The following is a 21,693-nucleotide window of genomic DNA, read 5'->3' as shown; positions in this document are numbered from 1 at the left end:
ATTGCATGCAGAATAATTATGTAGTGGGAGAAAGTTCTTTGGAGTGATCGTGGTTGCAGACAGTTCCTCAGGTCTGTTAGAGTCACCAGCAGCTCCTGAGTTTCTTTGTGTTTGGCTGAAAGAAACCTTTTTATTTAAGTTACAAATTTAAAGATTAATTGGCTTGAGGGGGAGGAATAATCTGGTGCTGTCTGTAGAATGTTTGTGCAGGCTTTAAAAAAAAGACAATGAAAAAACCCACCAGAAAGGGCCCCCCCCCCAAAAATTAAAACCACCAAAGCACAATTTATTCTCTAAAAACTGTACCTAGTTGCTAATTAGCAGACATGAGAAAGCTTTATGTGCATGCACATACACATACTGAAAAATTGAAATTATGAAATACCAATTGCATTTGTTATTTTCAGTCTGGATTCAGATGCAGAGATCACAGCACATCTTCAGAAAGAAGGCAGAGTTTGCAGAAACGACATGAAAAACCTTTAGCTACAAGCCAGGCGAGCAGAGTGGAGCAGAGTCCTGAACCTCTGTATTTTGAGGTACTGTCCTATGAAAACTGTTTCCACATTGTAGCAGTGCAAGTTGTGTGTGGAATAAGTGATGTTCTCAATGGGAAGTTACGGAACATCTGGCTCCAAGAGGTGTACAGTTGAGGTCACTAATTTATTAGATCATCCTCTCATTGTGTACAGAAAGAGACCTGTATTTGGGTGTTGTGGAAATTGCAGTAATTTAGAACTATCTGTGATGGGCAATTTAAATAAGCAGCCTTCAAGTAACTTTTTCTGTTCACTTGTGAATGGAAATTAGTGTGTTCTCTGGTTTAGCCCCTCTAATTGTAATAGGATTTTTTTTGTGTGTGTGTAAAAAAAGAAAAATTTTCTTTAAGAAAAAAATACTGTCTGGATACAGAAATGCTTTCCTCATTTTTCATTATTTTCTATTAGTGTTGCTTAATCCCTTCTAGCTTATGTAGGACTTAGGGATTCAGTTTGGTTTTCTGCCTCGAGCAGTTTCACTGATGCTTCTCAGGTGACTTTGGTTCCATTCTTTTTACTCTTAATTTCTGCATTGTTTAGGATGAAGATGAATTTCCAGAGCTAAATAGTGATAATGGAAGCAGCAAAAGTACTAGCATCCAGCAAAAGATTTCACCCAAAGTAGTAAGTAGTCATTTTGTTTTGCAAAGCATTCTCTTTTGAGACTATTCAGTTTGTGTAATTTTTTAATGAATCTCTGCTACAAGAATTACATTGCAGTAGTTGTGATGATCTTGGGGTGTTATTGTTACCAGCCTTGGATGCTAAAGAAATGCCAGTTAAAATAAGTGATGCAGGGAACCCATCTTAAAAAACCCAAAAACTTCAGGATTTTTCTCGCTAAGAAGGTTGTAAGATACGTGTTACAGGCACTCAGTGTCACAGACCGTCCCAAGTTGGAAGGGACTGCTGCATCACAATGCTTTCATGCAGACATCTCTTGAAATTGTTAAATCTGCAAATATGTAGTAATGGTGTCAGTTTTTCAAAATAATTACAGTTTGTGTAGTTTCATTTCAAATAACTGCATCTGCTCGAAGGCTGTGGAAGCAGTTGCTGGAAAGGTACTTTTTTTAGTAAGTGATCTACTTAAATATTTTTGTTGCAGAACCCTGCATATAGAATGCTTGATCTATTTGGCTGATTTCCAGGAAAGTCAAGTCCTAAGTGAAATCTTGGGGAGGGGGAAATTCTTTATTTAGCAATCAGACTGGAAAACCTTCTGAACCCATAATTGGAGCTAAATAGAATAGCTTTCCCATACAAAAATGAAATCTAAGTTCCTAGTTTTATCAACTTGCTATGTCATCTAGCTGTAGTTAATTAGGATGTCATACTGGTAATCAGAGCCTTGGGTGATTTGATTTCTGAAATGCCACCTATTCTGGAGAGAAAGGTCTTTTAATTGTGGGGGTTTTTTTTGCATTTTGTTTAAAATTCTAGTTGGATGACTTACCAGAGAATTCTCCAATCAACATAGTCCAAACTCCAATTCCCATTACAACCTCTGTACCAAAGCGTGCTAAAAGTCAGAAGAAGAAGGCCTTGGCTGCAGCACTTGCAACAGCTCAAGAGTATTCAGAGATAAGCATGGAACAGAAAAAACTTCAAGTGTGTAGCACCCTGCCCACCCCAGCACTTGGTCAAGAGGAGTATCAGTTACTGATGCTCCTCTTACTCTCTAATAGCAGTAATCTCTTTGTAAAGAACGTTGCAGGCACCATTTCTTTGTATTTATTGTTTGTGATGTTCCTGTTGTAGGAGGCTTTATCAAAAGCAGCTGGAAAGAAGAGCAAGACCCCTGTTCAGTTAGATTTGGGTGACATGTTAGCAGCTCTTGAAAAGCAGCAGCAAGCAATGAAAGCTCGTCAGATCACCAACACCAGGCCTCTCTCATACACAGGTATTTCTAATCTGCCTGGCAATGGCTAAATACCTGTTGTGCCAACATGAATGTGATTGATCTGAGCATCTTAAGTGTTTTTCTTTCTGTCTAGCTTTAGCTTTTGAATATAAGCATGATAAAAACCTGGAAAGATTATTTTTAAGGCATTTCTGAATAAATTGCCTGTGCTATCATCCTCTGAGCTGCAGTGTGCAGTGGTGAAAATCCACATAGAGCTGAGGCCAAATGTCTTTTAAAAGACCTGGTATTCAAAACTCAGGATTTGTCTCCTGAGAGTAATTCAGTGCTGAAATGAATATGTGAAAAGAGCATCTACTAATGATATTATAAAATACTCTTTGAAAGAGAGGATACCTATGAGTATGATATGGAGGGATATCTCCCTAGGATATTCTTCCCATTTCTGCTGATTATGGTTCAGGGTCTCCTTTCTCAAACCAAATTTATTTCTTAAACTGTCCATTGTTTCTATCTTATGCTTTTACCATCCATAATGTCCAGTGGCAGTGAATTCTAACCTTATTACATCCTGTGTGAAGGAACTTTTCTTTCTGCTGTGTTTTTTTGGGGTGGAGGTCAGTATTGGTGTTTTTTGTGCTCCAGGTTGTAATTTTGTTAGCTTTCACAGCCTTTGTATTACAAAGACTGAGCAATCATTCCCTTCTTTCCTCCTCTGATTTTTAGATGTCTGTCAGGACTCTGAAGAGTCCTAGTCTATTTAGTTACTTAATTCTGGAAGTATCTTTTCTGGGAATCCATATTGCCTTTTTTTTGAACCTTTGTGTAGTTCTGCTGTATCCTTTTAAAAATAAGATCAGACATACACAGAATATTAGGTTATAGTTCCATCATGACTGTATACAATGGCTTAATTCTGCTTTTTTTTTTTTTTTTGCTGTGTCTTTATCAACACAACATTAAATTAGCTTTTTTAATACTTGCTGCCAAATACAGAATTGACATTTTTGTAATTACTTATTATAACCCCAGTCTCATTCCTAAGCACTTGTAGGTAGCCTGGAGTCCATCACTGTGCACATAGTTACCATTTTCCTTCTGGTGTGTTGGTTCTTTTACCTGCTTTGAGTTTCAGCAGTGTTCAAACATTAATTCAAGTTGGCGAGGTTATATCAAACAAAGCTCAGCAAAGAACTGTTGGCATTTCCATTGGAGACAGCACTTATTTTATTCTTTCTGGCAAAAGATCCCCTTAACTACATGTTGCACTCTCTCATCTGTTTTGTCTTGTCAACTGTTCAAGTCTTTAACAACTGGAAATCAATGTTTGGATAAATATTTGTGATTTATCTTACCATAATCATCTTAACTAGTAAAGCTACATGTGGTCATTTGAGAGAGACCCCTTACCATTTATTAAAATAATTCCAGGAATCCATAGCTTCCTAAAACATGAGGCTGAGTTGAAGAAAGCTTAAAACCATCTGGAAGCAACAATATCTGATGATGTAATTTTCCTGTCATTATGAACTGCTTTTTTTCCAAGGAAGGAAAATGTACTTAGAGAATTCATCAGTGGAAATTCTGAAAACAGTGTTGAAATAAAGCTGATGTGCCTTTTGGTAAAACGAATATCTATCTTGTATTTAGTTGGCAGTGCTGCTCCCTTTCATACCAAAGAATCTGCCAGCAGAAAGTCCTTAACAAAGGGACAGCCATCTATGGGTTGCCTTAATCCTTTGGATTCGACTGCCCCAAAAGTGAAAAGAGGAAAAGAGAGAGAGATTGCAAAACTGAAACGCCCTACAGCACTTAAAAAGGTAAACGTGCCAACCTTGAAGTGTTTTGACCCACACTCATACTTCAGAAATAAAAACTGGTATGTTCTTAGTTGAGGACTAGTTCCAGTGAGCCTAGAGCAAGGGAGTTAGGAGCTCTTGCCTCCAGTTCCTGCTAAACTGATGTCCTGTCCTTTGGAGCTAGACATGTAACATAACTTTTATATCCCCATAATTAGTTGAAGGTAATAAAAATGTATCTCAACAGAGATTGCAAGTGTGTTTTCTTTTTGTAACTATAGGCACAGGGAAACATGGGAAAACTTCCGCAGTTTTTTTCATGTGGCTGATTCCTAGTCTGTAGTGCCATGTAGTATGCTAACCTTAATTTTTCCTACTCCTTTTTATAGCGATGGGTATAGAACTTGAAGCAAACCCACAATTTTTCATTGAGTAAATTTACAAATAATTGCTTGTATATATCTATGTTCATGCAGTTGTGAATTAGTTATGTGCAGAAGGAATAGAAAATATATGGAGATCAGAAGGTAAAATTTTAAAAAGTGAGCCCTAAAAATGCATATGTGAAAGCCTTTTTCTGCCCTGCCTGTGATCTGAGTTAGAGGAATTCACCTGTTCAAAAAAGTTTTCTAAACTGTTTGTTGTCAATGCTTTTATGTTGTTGCTATTAAACATGATAGTAGTACCAGTATATCCATGGCTACTTACCTTTGCACTTTCCTTTCTTTTATAAAAGGATTGTCTTTATTGAGGTGCTTTACAAAGATGACTAGTATGCCTGCATAAGGTATTTTTTTTACAGGCATAGGGATGAGGAATTGTTAATAAGTGAATGTTATGTATCAGAAAAGAAGCTGTGGAAGTACTTGAACTATTGCAAGTACTATTTATGCACACATATGTGAGTATCTGTAAAATGCTGCAGTGAAATATCCTCTGTGATCAAAGAGGAAACTGAAATTATTTCAAGAGTTTCTATCCTGGCATGAGTAGGAAGGTTCAAAACAAGTCACTTAACTTTGTGTTATGTTCAGTGAAAGGGATGTTTTTCTTTACAGGTATCTTCATAATTTTCAGATGCTGACAGCTCTTGGTTTTGTTTCCAGATTATTTTGAAAGAGAGAGAAGAGAAGAAAGGCCGTTTATCAGCTGACCACAGCCTTCTGGGTTCTGATGAACAAAAAGAGGCTCATTTAACCTTGACTGCTGACCAGTCTCAGGAGCTGGCCTCTCAGGAAGGTTGGTCTCTATCTCTAGACTCCCATCACTCCCACTCAGCTGTGCTGATCTGCTTATTTTAGTGTTTTGTCTTTCTCTTTCTATGCCACACAACTTAGTGATGTTATCTTTTAGCTCTTTTTAACTTCAGTTAATACTAGCAACTGAAACCCTCTTCTAAAATGCCTTGTCTGTCCCTCAGTTGTGGAAGGCTCAGAACACTGTGGGTTCTCAGTACTTGATCTCCATACAGCATTTTAATTATCACCTCAAGTGGATTTCCCAACATGTCAGAGTTGATAGTATTTTTGATAAGCAAGCAAAACGTGACCTGTTGTCAACTGTGCCACGTTGATCACTGTACTTTTTAATGATGAACATACTGAAAGTTTTCCAGATATGGAAGTTGCAAACTGTAAATAGGGTTTTCCAGTTTGTTGACCGTGTCAGTCAACTGCAGTGTCTGGACTGTCAATTTGCAGCAGCAGCCCTGAGCAACTGAGAAACTCCGGAGAATTTTCAGCATCTTCAGCATGTTTTGGGCAGTGGGAGTGGGGGAAGGAGGTGTCTGTCAGGCTTCCAGATGTACTGCTTCATAACTGTTTCTTCTGAGTGACCTGACTAAAGCGGGAAAATCCTAGATATTCTAGGAATAATTTAGTTGAATATTTTTATGTATAAATATTAAGTAATTATTGGAAGGAGTAATAACATTTAGATGGATTTTTTTCCTTCTGTTTTATTAATTTCCTAAATTAACCTCAAGATATTTTTTTAATGAATATTCAAATATTGTTTATTTATCCAGTCCATGCTGAGTGGTGCATGTGTGTTCAGTTTTTTCTCCCCCTTCCCTTGCCCCTCCAGAAGGGGAGGGAAGAGTAATGCTTAGTGTTTTGAAAATGTAATTTGGATAAAGTAAGGGAGTAACACAAGAAGTGTGATTCTGTTCCTCTTATATAAAAATTGTATTTGTATTTTATAATGTTTAAAAATTGCCTTTCAGAAACTGGTCTGAGTATGCCTAGTGATACTTCACTTTCTCCAGCAAGTCAGAATTCTCCATACTGCATGACCCCAGTGTCACAGGGTTCACCTGCTAGTTCTGGAATAGGCAGTCCAATGGCATCTTCTGCAATAACCAAAATTCACAGCAAGAGATTCAGAGAGTAAGAGTTTTGCATTATTACTGTAAATTCAAGGCTTGCACTTCAGTCATCCTTGTGTTTTAAGTGTGGGTAGGTTTAGTAGACTTAAGAGCTCAATGAACATAAGCTTCCCTTTCAGAAATAGAAGGTTCTGCAAGTTTTTTTCCCCCCTAAATGGGTTGCTTGTGTTTTTACACAAATGTGTGCATGTATGTACACACGCTCACTTGAGACTTTCTTTGGTTGCCACAGCAAATAAGCAAGGTGGGAGTATTCTCTCAAAAATATTTTTTAAAGGAACGCTATGTATGCTTTGAATGGGAAAGGAAGGAATACTCAGGAATGCTTAAAATACTGTAATAGTACCTCTTAATGTGTTAGGGCTTTTTTATTGATGTATCTTTATAATGTACTAAATTAAGGAAAAGAAAAATAGTTTGAGGCACTTATTGCAGTATTTGTTTGTATTTTTAATATTATTTTTGATTGGCTTCTTGAGATAAGGGATATTACTACAAATACAAATGTTTTAAGGATGTAGTTTTAACTTAGTTTTGCAGTCTGATTTCTAAATCCTTTTTAATGACTTTAGTAGAAGTTAAATAACCGTTCTGAGGAAGTAGACTTATTTTCATTTGCAAAAAAGCTCGGTGAAACCTTGCTTATGCTAATATTTGTGAAGTAGCAGTGCTGACACTTGTGAATGTTGTTTTGAATTGACAGATACTGTAACCAAGTTCTAAGTAAAGAAATAGATGAGTGTGTGACTCTCCTATTGCAAGAGCTTGTCAGCTTCCAGGAGCGGATTTACCAAAAGGATCCCACGAGAGCTAAAGCAAGGAGAAGACTCGTTATGGGGTTGCGTGAGGTTACAAAGCACATGAAACTAAACAAGATCAAGTGTGTCATCATATCCCCCAACTGTGAAAAAATTCAGTCAAAAGGTATAAATGATTAAAGCAAGTGGTGCACTTAGCTCTTTTCAGTTTTCTTGTGTTAATTAGCAAGGTTAGAAGCATTTGTTACTATGCATGATGTAACACTCCCAGACTCCAACCGGGTTAATTGCCATTCCACATTTATTCTTTTCTACTCCACTCTGGAAGAAACTTGTTCATGAGGGGTGAAAAGCTTAAAGAAAAATAGATATTGAAGAATTTAAGTCTACTGTGTGTGTTACTTCATTTGTATTCAATACACCTTGCATAGTCCTGAGCTCTGGATGCTTTTGAGGAAGATTCCTTAAGAGGAATGTGAATTGGTTAGTTAGCCAACCAACACATTTTGCCACAACCAGAAGTATAAGCAGAGGCTTCCTGAGATAGGAGAATAGCAAAGCTCTGCTTAAGAAAAGACCTGTGAGACTCTGGTTTGTGTGCAGGACTAATAGAGAATACAGAATATCACCTTCATCTGTACTCACTATACTTGTATTGAGTGTTATCCTCTGGGACATAGGAGCTGCTGATGTGTGTATTGAAGTTTTACTGACTAATTGCAGTTAAAGTGGGTTAGAGAGTTGTATCATGCCATATGATGACTTCAACTGACTAGATATCTATTTAAAATTTTCTTCAAGGTGGACTAGATGAGGCTCTCTATAATGTAATAGCCATGGCACGGGAACAAGAAATTCCATTTGTGTTTGCTCTTGGCCGCAAGGCTCTTGGCCGCTGTGTGAACAAGCTGGTTCCTGTTAGTGTTGTGGGTATCTTCAACTACTCAGGTGCTGAGGTGAGTAATTCCAGTCACATAAATGGCTGGAGTAAACAATTATGTTCCTTGTAGTAGAGAATTATTTGGCATTGAGAGCACACCTAATATACCTTTGATAATAGCCGTGCACTCACCTATGTTACGGTGTCTTTTCTTTGAAATTCAGTTTTTATGGTACTGAGAGGATGTGGTGAAACACTTCGGGCACAACATCTCATTGCAGCTTTCAAACAGACTTAGTGTAATCTGAAATTCTCTGGAAGGTTTAAGAATGTAAGAAAAACAGCATCTTAAAGTATATCCATCTCCTCAAAGTTGCATAAGCATGGAGTGGTGTTTTTATTATTTAATACAGAGAATAACTAACTCTTAGTTGAAGTTGAGGTATTTGGTGTTAATCTTGAGGCTCATGTGGTCTACCTCGGGCTGAATGGAGTAATCTAAAGTGAAAACTGTTAGGAAGAATTGCTGCTGATAAAACTGCCTTTGTACTTAGGATCTGTTTAATAAGCTGGTATCCCTGACTGAAGAGGCCAGGAAAGCCTACAGAGACATGGTGGCTGCAATGGAGCAGGAACAGGCAGAAGAAGCCTTGAAGAATGTCAAGAAGGCCCCGCATCACATGGGTCATTCTCGTAACCCTTCTGCAGCAAGTGCTATCTCATTCTGTAGTGTTATTTCTGAACCCATATCTGAGGTCAATGAGAAAGAATATGGTAAGTAGGTTAAAGCTTAAATAGAAGCTGGAGTTTTCCAAATGCTGTTTGTTGTGAAATTGCTAAAAATGCAATCCTTCTTCCTAATTCAGAGTATTCTGCAATATTCAGGGATAAGAAAAAATTGGTTTAGTCTTCAGTTAATTTCATAAGTAATTTTTTCCTCTGAACTATATAGAAAATAATAATTTCTGATCCTCAGAAGTGTTATAGGTGTCTAACATCAGCGGAGGTGGCTTCTCCAGTTTTATTGAACTGTTAAAAAACTGATAGCACAGAATTGATTATGTAACCAAGGAAGAACTGATGACAGAGCAGGAACTAAAATTTGAGGTCTCTGAAGATATAGGACATGTAGCTTAAATTTTTAAACTTGAGATGGCAGTGAATGATTCTACTGTGAGCAGAAGGCGAGTTCATTTATCCAGTTGCTTAAGCCCAGATGAAAAGGAATATGAAAGGGAGAATACTTGTTAGAAGTATTCTAAGACTTTTTTTTTAGTCTGAGAGTGCATTAAAGAGAATGCTATCTTTGGAGTGAATTCTTTTGTGGTATCTTGAATTCATTTCAGGTATTAAATATTTTTTAAGAAGCCCTTAAACGAATGATTTAAGATGGTGACAATTTTCTCCTTTTAATTTATACTTGAGAGTAACCTCTTTGACTACACTTAGTGCTACATTTGGTGTTTACACAGGAAACTAAGTTGCACAAACTTTCAACTTTATAATGTCTGCTTTAGGGTACTGTAAAAACCCAAAGTTATTCACAGCTCTTTCTGTTGTCTCTCCTCTTTCCTTCTTCCTCTTTTTTCTCGTGGAAATTTTTCTAGAAAGCATAGAATAATATTCCAGTTATTAGCTGATATTGCTGCTTAGGCTGTTATTGCATGCTCAGAATAAAAATTTTTATATACATGGAATTAAAGTTTCCTACTTAAATTTCTTTCAAAATTTGTAGAAACAAACTGGAGAAATATGGTGGAAACATCTGATGGGTTAGAGACCTCTGAAAATGAGAGAGAATCCGTGTGCAAGGCTACAGTACCAGAAAAAGCTGGTCATGGCCAAATGGAAAAAACCACTCTTAATAAACAACCACCTCTGGCTGCAACTGGCACTACCTCAGCAACAAATCACGGAAAATCCACCCCAGGTGACAAGGATGAGGTGAAACCGGATGACAATCTGGAATGGGCCTCACAGCAGAGTACAGAAACAGGATCCCTGGATGGCAGCTGCCGAGATCTTTTGAATTCCTCCATGACCAGTACCACCAGTACTCTTGTGCCAGGGATGCTGGAAGAGGAGGAAGAAGAGGAAGATGACGATGATGAGGATTATGCCCATGAACCAATTTCTGTAGAAGTTCAGCTTAATAGCAGAATTGAATCTTGGGTTTCAGAGACCCAGAGAACTATGGAGACGCTGCAGCTTGGGAAGACCCTTAGTGGTGCTGAAGAAGACAATGCAGAGCAAAGTGAAGATGAAGAAATAGAGACTTCAGAGCAGGCAGATCCCGTCACTGATGGGGAGGAATGGACAAATGATAAGCACGCAAGTAACACTCAACATAAACCCACCATCTGCAGTTCTCTAAATAAAGAGCACACAGATTCCATCTATATGCCGTAAAAATAAGCAGGAACTCAGGAACTTTTTAGAAATTATATTAAAACTAACTGTTGTAAAGGTTGCAGCCATTATTCCATATGCTTCATCTCAACATTTTGCACTGTTAAACATTTAATACGTGTATTTAATTCACAACAATATTTTTGTAGCTGTCTGTTACTTTTTTGATTTTAAAACTAGCTTAGCTCTTAATCAGTATTGATTTCCCAGATTAGAACCTGTGTGGAAAATTTGTCAGTATGCATTCATTTGATCCTTTATAAAAGGAAACATGATGTAACTGACCAGTTTTAAGCAAAATTCTTTCGAGTTGTGACTCTTTAGCTTATTTTCAAACAGGTAGTAACACTGACAAATTACCAACAGTTCATGTTGGTCGTATGGTTATACCAGGCCTGTCAGTGTATTTGGCCATGACTTTCTAGTTCTATCTAGAAATAAAAGGAAACTTTTGATCCTCTTTCAAGAAAAGCTAGAAAAAGCCATTTGCAATCTTAATGAGAATTAAATAGTAGAGAAATTGTGTGTGATTCTTATGCTAAAATAGATGCAGCTTTTTAGTTGATGTCGGTGAATGCGTCATTAAAAAGCTGCTGATAGCTGAGATAGTTACAATAAGCTATAATAACTTTGATTCCAGAAAAACTTTAAACCAGAGGGATATAATTAATGTTTTGCAGGTTTTCTTTACAAGGTAGAAATACTGCATTAAAAAAAAAAAAACCAGGAAAGAAAACAAAAATTCCCCATTCTCTCTGCAGTTGCTGTCTGCCAAACCACACTAAGTGACTCATTAACCATAATCCCTATTCAGGGCTTTTAGTAAACTGATGACTTCCTCTCTCTCCTGTCACTTACCTCAGGAATGCTGTTTTGCATATTGTATTCTGCATAACACTGCAAAAAGCAGGAATAATCCTTTAACAGCAAGTGTGAATGATGTGGTGGCTTTCTCTGCATTCACCTGCATGCTGTGATCCTGGCCAGGATGTATCTTATCAACTCCTGCTGAAAATGTGACCTCTTTGTCTCTTCTTGCAGTTGTAAATGCTTTAGGAGTTGACCTCTAGATAGAAAAGAAAGTAGTTATTCCAGGAAAGGAGGAAGTGCCCTGTAGTTTGGGGAAGTATTTCAGTGGTGTAGAGGTAAAAGAAACAAAAACATGCCCTCCCTGAAACATCCCTGTTGCTAGAGAATTGCTCCATGTTCTGTTCCGAATACTGAAGTGAAATGCATTAACTGATGATGGATTTGTTTCAGACCGAGGACAGAGTGTGTGGCTAAACCTTGCACGTCAGGAGTCTGTTTTCCATCTTTGGTATTGGCAAGGGATGTACTGAAACTGCCAGCAGCAGGAGCTTCACTACAAGAGTAGCCAAAGAGTAACTCACGTGAATAACACTTTCATAGCAAACGTATGTTTCTTTTAATTTCTCTTCATTTTTCCTGATCACTTGTATCAAAGTGCATGAAAAGCCTCTGGGTAGGCTGAAAACCACAGGAAACTGAAGTTGGCTGAGTTGGGTGTTAAGTCCACACTTAGGAACGTGGGACCAATGTTTATAGTAGTAGTGATGCTGGCGTTTTAAGTTGCACTGGGAAAACAAGACTCCAGGTTTAGAAGTCATCTAGCCCTGGGTTTTTGGATGCTAATGAGAATAATAGAAACTGTGTATTATGTAAATAATGCTTTGATAGTTTAGGCATAGCAAATGCTATGTAGATAAGCAGTGTAGAGAGCTGCTACGACAACTGGCTGTTCTGTCACGTTCTTAGCTCCTTAATGTAATCTTCCTAGGTGTTAGAACAGGCGTTTCATAGGAACACAGAGACTAAGGAATGATGCCTCCTGAATGTTAAACCTTTTACTGTCCCTGTGGCAGATTTCTACTGTCTGTATGTTTTAAGAGTTTTTGCTTTAGGACATGACAGGTGTTTGAACTGCTGACAAGCAAAACTCGCCCTTGGATGTGTAAGCACATCTCAGCACAGGTGAGATCAGTGCATACACTGAGGGCAAAACTTCGCCAGAACATCAGAAAACAAAGGTATTTGTAGTTTCTCCTTTTGCTTTTTCAGTGCCAGTGATTCAAATAACTTTTGATCTTGAAGTATTAACATCAAAGGCGCATCTTTTTATATGTCTTTTCTGAACTTGGACTGTCATTTTAAAATTTTCTGACATTTATATCAAAGAAGTCTTGTAATATTCAGCCCACTATTTAACTGCAATTTTGCTACAAGTTTAATAGAGTTCTTGAAAGTGATACAGCACTTATAATTATCTCTCAATTTGCCAGCAAATAAGGAACCAGTCTCTTTTTAAAATGTGGCAGATCACCCTTAGGGGGGAGCAAACTGAAACTGAGTAAAGAAAACTGGGTTTAGTGCTTCCTTTTTGATAAACTGGGAATGAGCAATAACTGTAAGAATGAAATTGCAATTCCTTTGGGAGCGGTCCATTTGCATGTGAAATTAGGGAAGTTCCTTGCCACTTGAAGCACTTGAAGGAGAGTATCTCACTGTGGTAATTTTGGTTCTATTATCAACAGAATTTAAGAAGAAAGCATACAAATGTTCTACAATACCGTGTTTTTTTTTAAAAGTAGTTGAATTTCTATTTCAGTGTAAAAGTGTGCAGTTTATACAGGTTGCTACTGTCCCCATGAAAAGATGTTTCTGTAGTTAATAGGTGTATAGATATTTTTGTTGTGAAAATAATTATTCGGGAAACAAATCTACTTTTCTTAAGGCATTGTTTATAGAAATTATTTCACCACTTACTTTATCTGGTAAAATCAAAAATAATGTATCTGTGGTAGGGGTAGGGATCTTTTAAAACTGATAGAGGTGGTTATGTATACAACCTATTTATATAAATACTCGTAAGTATCTCTGTCAATAATAAAACATGGATTACAAATCTGTAAAAGGGAAAAATTCTGAAGAACTTCTGTCCTTAGCTGGACCAAGTAGCAATGTCTGATTAAGGCTAAGGCCCTGATCCTGCTCACACATACTTTGGAGTGTTAGTGCCACTGGCTTAAACTGGTGGCCTCTTTATCTGCTTAAGTTGTGTGCAAGCTGTTGTAGGATTGGAGCTAAACAGTGACAGAGGGTATTGACCTGTGTTTTAAAAATTCATTATAGAAAATTGTTCAGTAATGCACTTGTTGGTGTTCTTCTGGTAAAGCTGAGGTGTCTTTATGGGTGGGTGGGAGCTTACACAATGTGGTTCTGTCTAGTTCTTTAATACAAGCTTAAATTTTAATAATGTTACTTTAAATATGTATGTAAAAAAGTATTATTGTTTGAAAAGCTGCTGTTGCTGAAACTGTCATTAAGTATTTCTTGTGAAGTTGTGCCAACTAATGAAACTGTTGAGTTGATTTCAGTGTCAGCCATTTAAAAATTAGATGTGGCAATTTGTTAACAGAACAAAACCCACCAGAAACAAGCCATAGAAAACCAGGAATGGGGGGTTTCTACTCGCCCTGCCACACACAAGGAAACATGAGAATGTCTAACCCAAAACTTCCTCACCAATGAATGGTAATGCTGAAAGTAGAAACCCAGTTGGCACAGCCCACCTTCTAAATGTTCATAAATAGTTCATATAATTTACTTTTTAAATAGATTCTAATAAGGAAAGCTGTTTAATCTTTAATGTCTTAAAATTTATGGTAATCTTTAGGTTAAAGCAGTAGAAAAACCATTATAAAATACAATATGAAGGGGTTTGTTCCATTTCTTTTTTGCTGTATGAAGGATAACTGTTCTGTCTACCGTACTTTTTGGAGTAATAACAGCTTTTTTGCACTGTGTAAATACTAGTGGGGATTCTTCCATAACTAATAAAAATGATTGTAGAAATTTATGGCTTTATTACAGTGCTACGTTTGTTCACGACTCTTTGATCCTGAGCTGGTTTGCAGGGGCTGCCCTGGCGCTGCAGGTGCTGGGACAGGTCTGTGTCCCACTGTGGCCACAGGGTGGAGGAGCTGTGTGCTGGCTCCCACGGCCCAGCTCAGGGTGACAGCCAGTGCAGGGAGCTGAGCCCCTCAGCCACAGTGGGGGAGTGGCTGAAGCAAAAAGCAGGATTAGCTGAGGGCTTTCCACATGGATCCCAGCCCTCTGTTGTCACCCACTGACCAGAAAAGTATCAGATGGAAAACCCACCCTTCAGAGACTCTGGGACTGAACCAGGTGCAGAATACTGAGTAGGAAATAATGTTTTACTTTAGTGGAAATGAGCAAGGATAAGCACAGGTACCTCCAAAAGCTGGGATTTCTCACATGCTCTATGGGATGAGAATTTCAGTTGACCTGTCCTTACTGCTGGAGTGATGCATGAAGTTGGAAAACAACGTGAAGTTCTCTGCACGTTGTCCCCTCTTCTCTACTTAAACTCCTCGGTGGCAGTAACAGTGACCTGTAACAGTGTCATTAACTGGTTTTGCAACTCCCACGTGTGCAAATATTTGTAGCAATTCAAAAAGGATAAAGCTTTGTCCTGTAATTCTGAAGTTTCTATTTATGTACCTTAACTTCATGTTTCAGTTCTGCTATTGCAGTTGTCTTCTGGTGAAAGTGCTTCTGTTACAAACCCCACTTTGGAGTTTCTATGAGTTGCAGTTAGAATAACTCCTTGTATCTGGGTTCTGCCTCTGTCTTCTCAACCTGGTAAGAGTTTTGGAAAGTACAAAAAAGTGGGTGGCACAGTGTGACCTGTGCTATGGAAATGACAAAAAATTAGTTACCCTCAAGCCTTTACAAACTGAATTTTTTTCTCCCTCTTCATTTCTTCACCATTTAAGAAACACTAACATTGAGCAAAGTTCCTTGCCTCTGGTGAGTTTTTAAATGATGCTTTGCACTTCTGCACATACCAGAAAAAGCACCACAAGAAAAAAGATCGCTCCTGCTAAATTCCTTCAGGCAGCACTAGCCCTGCCTGTGCTCCCACAGCAGCCTGGGCTGTAGGGATAGGGCTGGATGTTCATGAATCTGTGTGTCCACAATGTGTGGAAAGACCCAACTCAGTCAAACTGCACTCAGCAAAAATGACAGCTCCTTGGACTTGCTTTCAGATTTTTAGGATCATTGTGAATAAACACAGGGCTTTATTCTTTTGTTTGTTTGTTTGTTTATTGTTGTGGGCTTTTTTTAAAAGCACTACTGCGCAAACCAACCCACCCCACAGGAGATGATGCAGCTGCAGGCTCTTTACCTTGGGGGGTCTTTTATGAGTTACCACATGCAGGGGAAGCCAAGCTGGACTGCACTTCCTGGCCCCAGCTGCAGGCCCTGGTGTGCTCCCAGCTGTTAAATGAGATTTCCATGGAGCCTGGGGAGCTCCCACACAAGGCAGATGCGTGGGGGGGTCTGTCTGGGCACTGAGAGCACCCAGCTCTTTGCTGTGGTGTTTTCCAGGGATCCAGCCTCAGTGACTAATGAGGAATTTAATAATCATGTAACACTGATAACAGAGTTGTTCTTCTGCAAAGGGAAAGGGGAGAGGGGGCATGGAATAAACTGTGTGGAGCTGTGTTTGTCCTTGGCTTCCCGTGGAGACTCTGGAGGCTGCAGCAGCACTGCTCACACCCACAGCAGTTCAGCCTGTGTTTGTAGGGGAAGTCAGTGTGTGTCCACACCAAATTTGAAACAACTTCATGTTTCTATAAGGCTTTGGACTCTGTAGTGGGTTACTCATTTCTTGCAGAGTTACAAAGCAACAATAAATGTTGTCACTCAAAGCATTTGGGGGTTTTGTACAGTTTTCAAAGACATTGTAGTAAAAGTCCTCGTGTTCAGTAGCATCTCTCGGGGAAAAGAACCCTAAATGTACATTTAGAGCATTAAACTCCTTATAATGCTTTTCCTGCAAGGGAAGACTGTGTTTTTAGATGGATTCTGCCCAAGAGTGCTGTTTCAAGCTCTTGGGGCTTTCCTGTCTGCAGCTGAGACGGTAAGTGTCCTTTCTGCCATTGATTGTCTTGAGGAATAGGTAAGCACTGGAGAGGCAAGGATGTTTGGCAAAAAAAAGCAAGAACTGGAAGAAGCTCTTGGAAAGCTTTCCTTATGGAAGAATGTTGACTGTAGAGGAAGAGAGCAAATTAACAAGAAGAAGTGTTTGGAAATGCCCCCGTGTCAAGGTTTACTTCCTGATTTTTCCAAGTTAAAGGCAATCATCCAAGGATGGAAGGGACAGATGCTGAATGAGGGTACATCCTTCAGTGTTTCCTTGCACACCTAAGCAGACACTGGGAGAAGTTCAACCCTCTTGTGGGATTTATTATTTTCTAATATGGGTTAGTGGATTGCCCTATAAAAATACAGCTTTAAAGGTAATTCCAGGAAAGGCTATTCCCTGCCTGCTACTGCATGGATATCAAGCCCTGAGATGCCACTAAAGCATGACTACCCCCAACTTCCTTTGGAGCTGACAGTAGTTTGGTGGTGCTGTTGCTGAAATTTGTTTAATGTGGTGGGTAATTCTGCAGCGAGGAAGCTTTAGGCTACTTTAGGCTGAAATGTGTCTTTTTATTCCTCCTTCTGTGGGCTGTGCTCAGAGCTGGATCCAGTCACTAGATTCTTAATCTGCTCTTCCTTTGAGCACTTTGTGGTGCAACAGAGACTGGGGTGATGCTGGGTTTTGCTCATGGGCACTCAGTCTCCTTGCAAGCAGTGCTGAGGCAGCCCAGCAAGTGCTGCTGAAGGTGTCTTTGGGCTCTCAGTGTGCGAATCCTTTCAGAAAGCAGTGGTTAGGGCAGTGTGATGTTTTCTGATGGCTTGCAGGAGCTTTCACTAGCTCTTCTGTTTTGGGTATGTCCTTGTTGAATGTGCAGAGCTTGGCACCATCCACTTTGCAGAGGGGCCAGCTGTGGCACAGGTCTCCCATGCTGTGCTCTCCTCCCGTGTTCAGCTCTCACCCATTTATCTTTGATGGCTGCTTTCCCTCAGAGCTGCAAGGACTGGCTCTGTGCTGGCTCTTGAGCAACCTTCAGACTGAATTTTGGGCTTTTGCACCGGACTCTCCAGCTTGTTTCTGTTCTCCTGTGCTCTGGGACTGTCCTGGAGGAAAAGACAACAAAGCCCATCAGTGTTTGAAGGAGGAGGTGGTGGTCCTGCCAGGCAAAGAGGATATAAAAACAATATAAAAGGGAGCACATCCAGCTCAGCCCCGTTGCATGGCAGGCTGGGTCCTTCCACTCCATCCTGCTCAGCTGCAAGGATGTGAGCTTTGCCCAGGTGGAGCAGCACTGCCTTCTGCTGCCTTGGCCCACTGCACTTCTGCTGTCTTGGAGCTGCAGTTTTGGACAGAGCAGTGTTGCTGTGAGTGGTGAAACTGGGCTGAGCTAAACACAGTGTGGTGCCCAAGAAGGGAAATTGCAACTTGACTTTGTCACCCTAGAACATGATTTCAGGGATTAGCTAGAATGGGAGAAAAGTATTAATAGTCTAATCTCTGATTTTTGTATCCAGGGGCCCTGCCTTTGTCCTCCTCAAACCCAGTAACTCTGATCCCTGTGTTTTCAGCCCAAGAAAACCCTCTCTGGCTCTCCTAGAAGGTAGGAGGGGCTGCAGTTGTCAAATCCACCTAGTTTTTCCTCACTCAGAACAAGGGCTAGGAGATAAAACAATGAGAATGATTCGACATGTGGGAAAATAAATTTCTCTCAATTGAAATAGAATAGAACAGTTTCCATGTGTGATTCTAGTGGAAATAAGCTGCTCCAGGCTTCCAGAGGTAGCTGCCACCATGTTGTTACCTGCCACGGGATTTTCCTGCCGTTCTGTAACAATTTGCTGATTTCTGCCAGGATCAGCCAGGCATGTCAATGAGGAAGTAAGGCAGATCATCTTGGTGCACCTCAGCATGAGTTAACTCTGCTGCTGCTATTTATAAAGGGAAAAAGTCCCCTGTTTGCTCCAAATTCTAACAGAAAGGCCAAGCTCTGTTGTACCGGGTGCAAGCAGCACGCAACGGCTTCCTCTGGGCTCCTGCAAGATGCAGCTGCTTTTTGGGTGTGCTCTGCAGGTGGGTGACAGCTTTTCCCCCGTGCTGCCCCCATACTCCTGGTGCGAGGCTGCTGAGCTGCCTCCTCGCCTCTCAATTGGTCCCCAACTCGCCGTGAACTCTCCTGTCCCCTGCGAGCGCTGTGCGCGCCTGTCCCGGCCCCGGCGCTGCAAGGAGAGGGTGGGGTGCCTAAGTGCCTGCTCGAGCTGGGATCTCACAGCCCCAGATCTGAACTGGGGCTGCTCCCAAGGGTGCCTGAGGCTCCAGGCTGACACTGCTTCTTCCTGACAGATCGGCTGCCTGTGGTGATGCTGGAGCTGTGGCTGCTGCTCTCTTGCCTCCTTCTCTGCAGCTCTTTCAGAGGGGCACTAGAAGTGGCTGTAGCTGCTCCTCAGTAATGGTGCTGTCCCGTCAGTGTGGTTACACCTGCCTGAGCTCCTGTCCCCTCTGACAATACTCAAGTGGGCACTGCCCACAGCAGTTCTTCATGCAGCATATTTGAGGCTGAGAGACTGTTTGGGGCTGTAGACAGGGCGTGATGGAGGGTTGGGTGTGTTGGGGCAACAGCGACTGAGGGAGGTTTCAGCTCCTGTGCACCATGAGGGCATTCCCAGGTAGCCTGAGAAAACACGTGTGGCACAGCCCTTTGTCAGCATGCACCATTCTGTGTCAGCACCCATCTGAGGTGCAAAATGATTTTTTCCCTGTGTCCTGCTGGGGCAGCAGCAGGGGTGAGCAGGGAGCTGGGAGGGTGGGAAGCCCTGAGCACTGTGAGCAACCGGGAACTCGAGCTGTGAGCAAGAAACACAGGCTCCTTTTAGGCTGAATACAAGGCTGTAGGCTCAGTTTCGCCAGTGCTTAAAGAAGCTTTGTTCTCTGTGCTGGTAAGAGGCTGATTTCCCAGTATCTTAAACAGAAATCTTGTTTTTAGCCTTGAGAAAAAAAGCTTTTTAATTTATAAAGGCATAGCATTTTTCTTTTCCCTCCTCTCCCTCCCCACAATGGCTGGTATTGCTTGGACAATGCTGCTCTTTGCAGCATTGTCCAAAGGGGTCCTGCTCTTGAGCTTGTGTTTCTTGATCACTGCTGAAAACAGAGCTTGTCACAGCTGCATTTTTCTCTGGAACTTGCAGTAAAACACCAGCTATTCTTCACCTCCCACACTGTAACCGCACTTGCTGGTGCCTGTGAGCACAGAAATGCCGACTGAAGCACCGACCTCCCTCGCCTCTCTGGAGAAGCCACCCTGAGCCCCCCTGGGCACCTCGAGAGGGCAACAACGCTTTGACCACGGGGCCGCAGATGCTGGTGCCGTGCAGGGCTCGAGACACAGCTTGTGGGTGATTAGTGAAGGACAGGCTGTTGCAGCATTATTTCTTTTTCTTGAAAATGTCCCTTTTCACCACACAGGTTTAAAGCCTGCCCCATTAACCCTTTCCACCTGCCAGTGGGACAGGGAGGGGATTGCATCTCCTGCAGGGCCAGCAGGGACCCCACCCACCCCTCTTCTCACTCACACAGGTAAAGAAGGCTCAGATTGCTTCCTGAGGAAGAAGCAGTAGGCAGGCAGGCTCAGGAGATGAGGACCACCATGGGCCAGGGACCACCCACAGCCATGAACTAATCTTACCTGAGCTAAGGCACGGGGGAGTGTCCTGGTCACCAAGTCATACTTTCCCAGTGCTGTCATCTGTGCCAAGGGGCTGCTGTAAGGCAAGAAGACCCTTGCTGTGTGCTCAGAGGAAAGGTAGGAAGGATGGTAAGGCTGATCTTGCACAAAGAGGAAATTTGGCTTGTCAGTTTGCACGTTTTTCATGGCAGTAAAGAAAAGACAAATCTGGGAGGTTCCCCAATATGGAAGCCTGGGGCATCAGCATCTCCCTGAATGCTGGTCCTCATTGCCCTCTTCATGGGAAGCACAGTTTGCACTCCCTTGCAGACCTCCTCCTCACCAGTGTGGGCTCCATGGGTTCTCATCCCAGTTTTCCTTCCAGCCATGTTGATGTCATGTTCCAGCGTGGCGTTGAAATGAAAGAGAAATGTTCATGCTAAGAGAGTTTCTGTGCTTTATGTGCAATCAGTAGAGCTGCTAATCACTTCTAAAATTTTCTATTATTTTGTGCTCAAAGCCATCATTAAAGCTTCATGAGAAATTAGTCATTCTTTATAACTTGTGGCTGGTCCAGGTTTTGCCTTTGGGTTTGATTTAGTGAGCAGTCTGAGCCATCCTCACCGAAATGGGTTGATTCGAAGCAGCCACTTCCTCTTTGAGCCATATTTCACTAAAAGAGTCTGGAGGACTGGGATTTTTCCCTACCTTATTGTAGCAACTATTGCATCTTTAGGATTGATACCAGCTTTCATACACGAGGTAAGAACATGGACTGGCTGTGATGAGCTCTCTCACTGTGACAAGAGACAGGCTGTGATTTTCTCCGCCTGTCACAGGCAGGGCAATGGGCAGCACGGCCTCTCCTCATCCTCCTGCAGCTGATTCACAGCCCTGAACGCGAGCAGAGAATGAGGCCGGTACCACTCTGAGCTTGAGGAAGGTGAACTCAACATTGAAAACCTGGCGAGAGAAAATGCCTCAGCCAACGGAGGGAAGCGAGGCCCCGGTCCCAGTTTCCCCGTGATGCTGAATTTCTCTTCCCGCCACTCTGCCCCAGGTGTCGAAGCCCCACACGGAGCCGAGGTAACTCGTGCTGAGGGCCCTGATATTTTCAGTGAGTAAAATAAACCCGTCTCGCTTCTTTCGCTGCCTGAGGTACACGCGATGCCTGAGGGGCGCTTTTCCCCCGGGGCCGGAGCTGAGCTGCCGGGCAGGGAGCGCCGGGACAAGCCTGCGCTTTCCTTGGGGCTGGGCGGGCAGCCAGGGAGGCATCGCAGCCCCGGCTGCGGCTGGGCCCAGCCCGTCGGCTCTGCCTGTGCCGCCGCGGAGGAGGAATGGCCGCAGAACGGGGATTTTGGGGCTCCCTGGCGGCCCGCCCAGCCCCAAGGAGAGCGCAGGCTTGTCCCGGCGCTCCCTGCCCGGCAGC

At 41.6% G+C, this 21,693-nt stretch overlaps 1 protein-coding gene and 2 long non-coding RNA genes across 3 annotated transcripts in view; 2 read left to right on the top strand and 1 right to left on the bottom strand.

Moving 5' to 3' along the window:
- SECISBP2L (SECIS binding protein 2 like) overlaps window positions 1-14,512 on the top strand; it is a 28,805-nt gene extending 14,293 nt beyond the window's left edge. The window contains exons 8-18 of the mRNA XM_042039660.1: window positions 408-539; window positions 1,080-1,163; window positions 1,983-2,150; window positions 2,301-2,442; window positions 4,054-4,223; window positions 5,309-5,441; window positions 6,427-6,589; window positions 7,292-7,512; window positions 8,148-8,302; window positions 8,781-9,000; window positions 9,962-14,512. Of these exons, the coding sequence (XP_041895594.1) occupies window positions 408-539; window positions 1,080-1,163; window positions 1,983-2,150; window positions 2,301-2,442; window positions 4,054-4,223; window positions 5,309-5,441; window positions 6,427-6,589; window positions 7,292-7,512; window positions 8,148-8,302; window positions 8,781-9,000; window positions 9,962-10,635 (2,262 nt within the window). The 3' untranslated portion in view covers window positions 10,636-14,512. The remainder of the gene's footprint in view (window positions 1-407; window positions 540-1,079; window positions 1,164-1,982; window positions 2,151-2,300; window positions 2,443-4,053; window positions 4,224-5,308; window positions 5,442-6,426; window positions 6,590-7,291; window positions 7,513-8,147; window positions 8,303-8,780; window positions 9,001-9,961) is intronic.
- Window positions 14,513-15,765: 1,253 nt separating this feature from the next.
- On the bottom strand, window positions 15,766-21,033 carry LOC121669994. Its single transcript, XR_006017983.1, has 2 exons — window positions 20,286-21,033; window positions 15,766-17,709 (listed from the first exon to the last, which is right to left on the bottom strand). It is a non-coding gene; the product is annotated as an uncharacterized LOC121669994 (long non-coding RNA).
- An 83-nt stretch (window positions 21,034-21,116) lies between these two features.
- LOC121669996 lies at window positions 21,117-21,408 on the top strand. Its single transcript, XR_006017984.1, has 2 exons — window positions 21,117-21,207; window positions 21,325-21,408. It is a non-coding gene; the product is annotated as an uncharacterized LOC121669996 (long non-coding RNA).
- The last annotated feature ends 285 nt before the right edge of the window (window positions 21,409-21,693 follow it).

This window comes from Corvus kubaryi, unplaced genomic scaffold (genome assembly GCF_017639235.1).
Source record: "Corvus kubaryi isolate FWS band 111438036 unplaced genomic scaffold, C.kubaryi_AGA036_p1.0 37394, whole genome shotgun sequence".
Lineage (NCBI taxonomy): Eukaryota > Metazoa > Chordata > Aves > Passeriformes > Corvidae > Corvus > Corvus kubaryi.
Note: the sequence above shows the minus strand (reverse complement) of the source record. Positions and strands in the feature narration are given on the sequence as shown.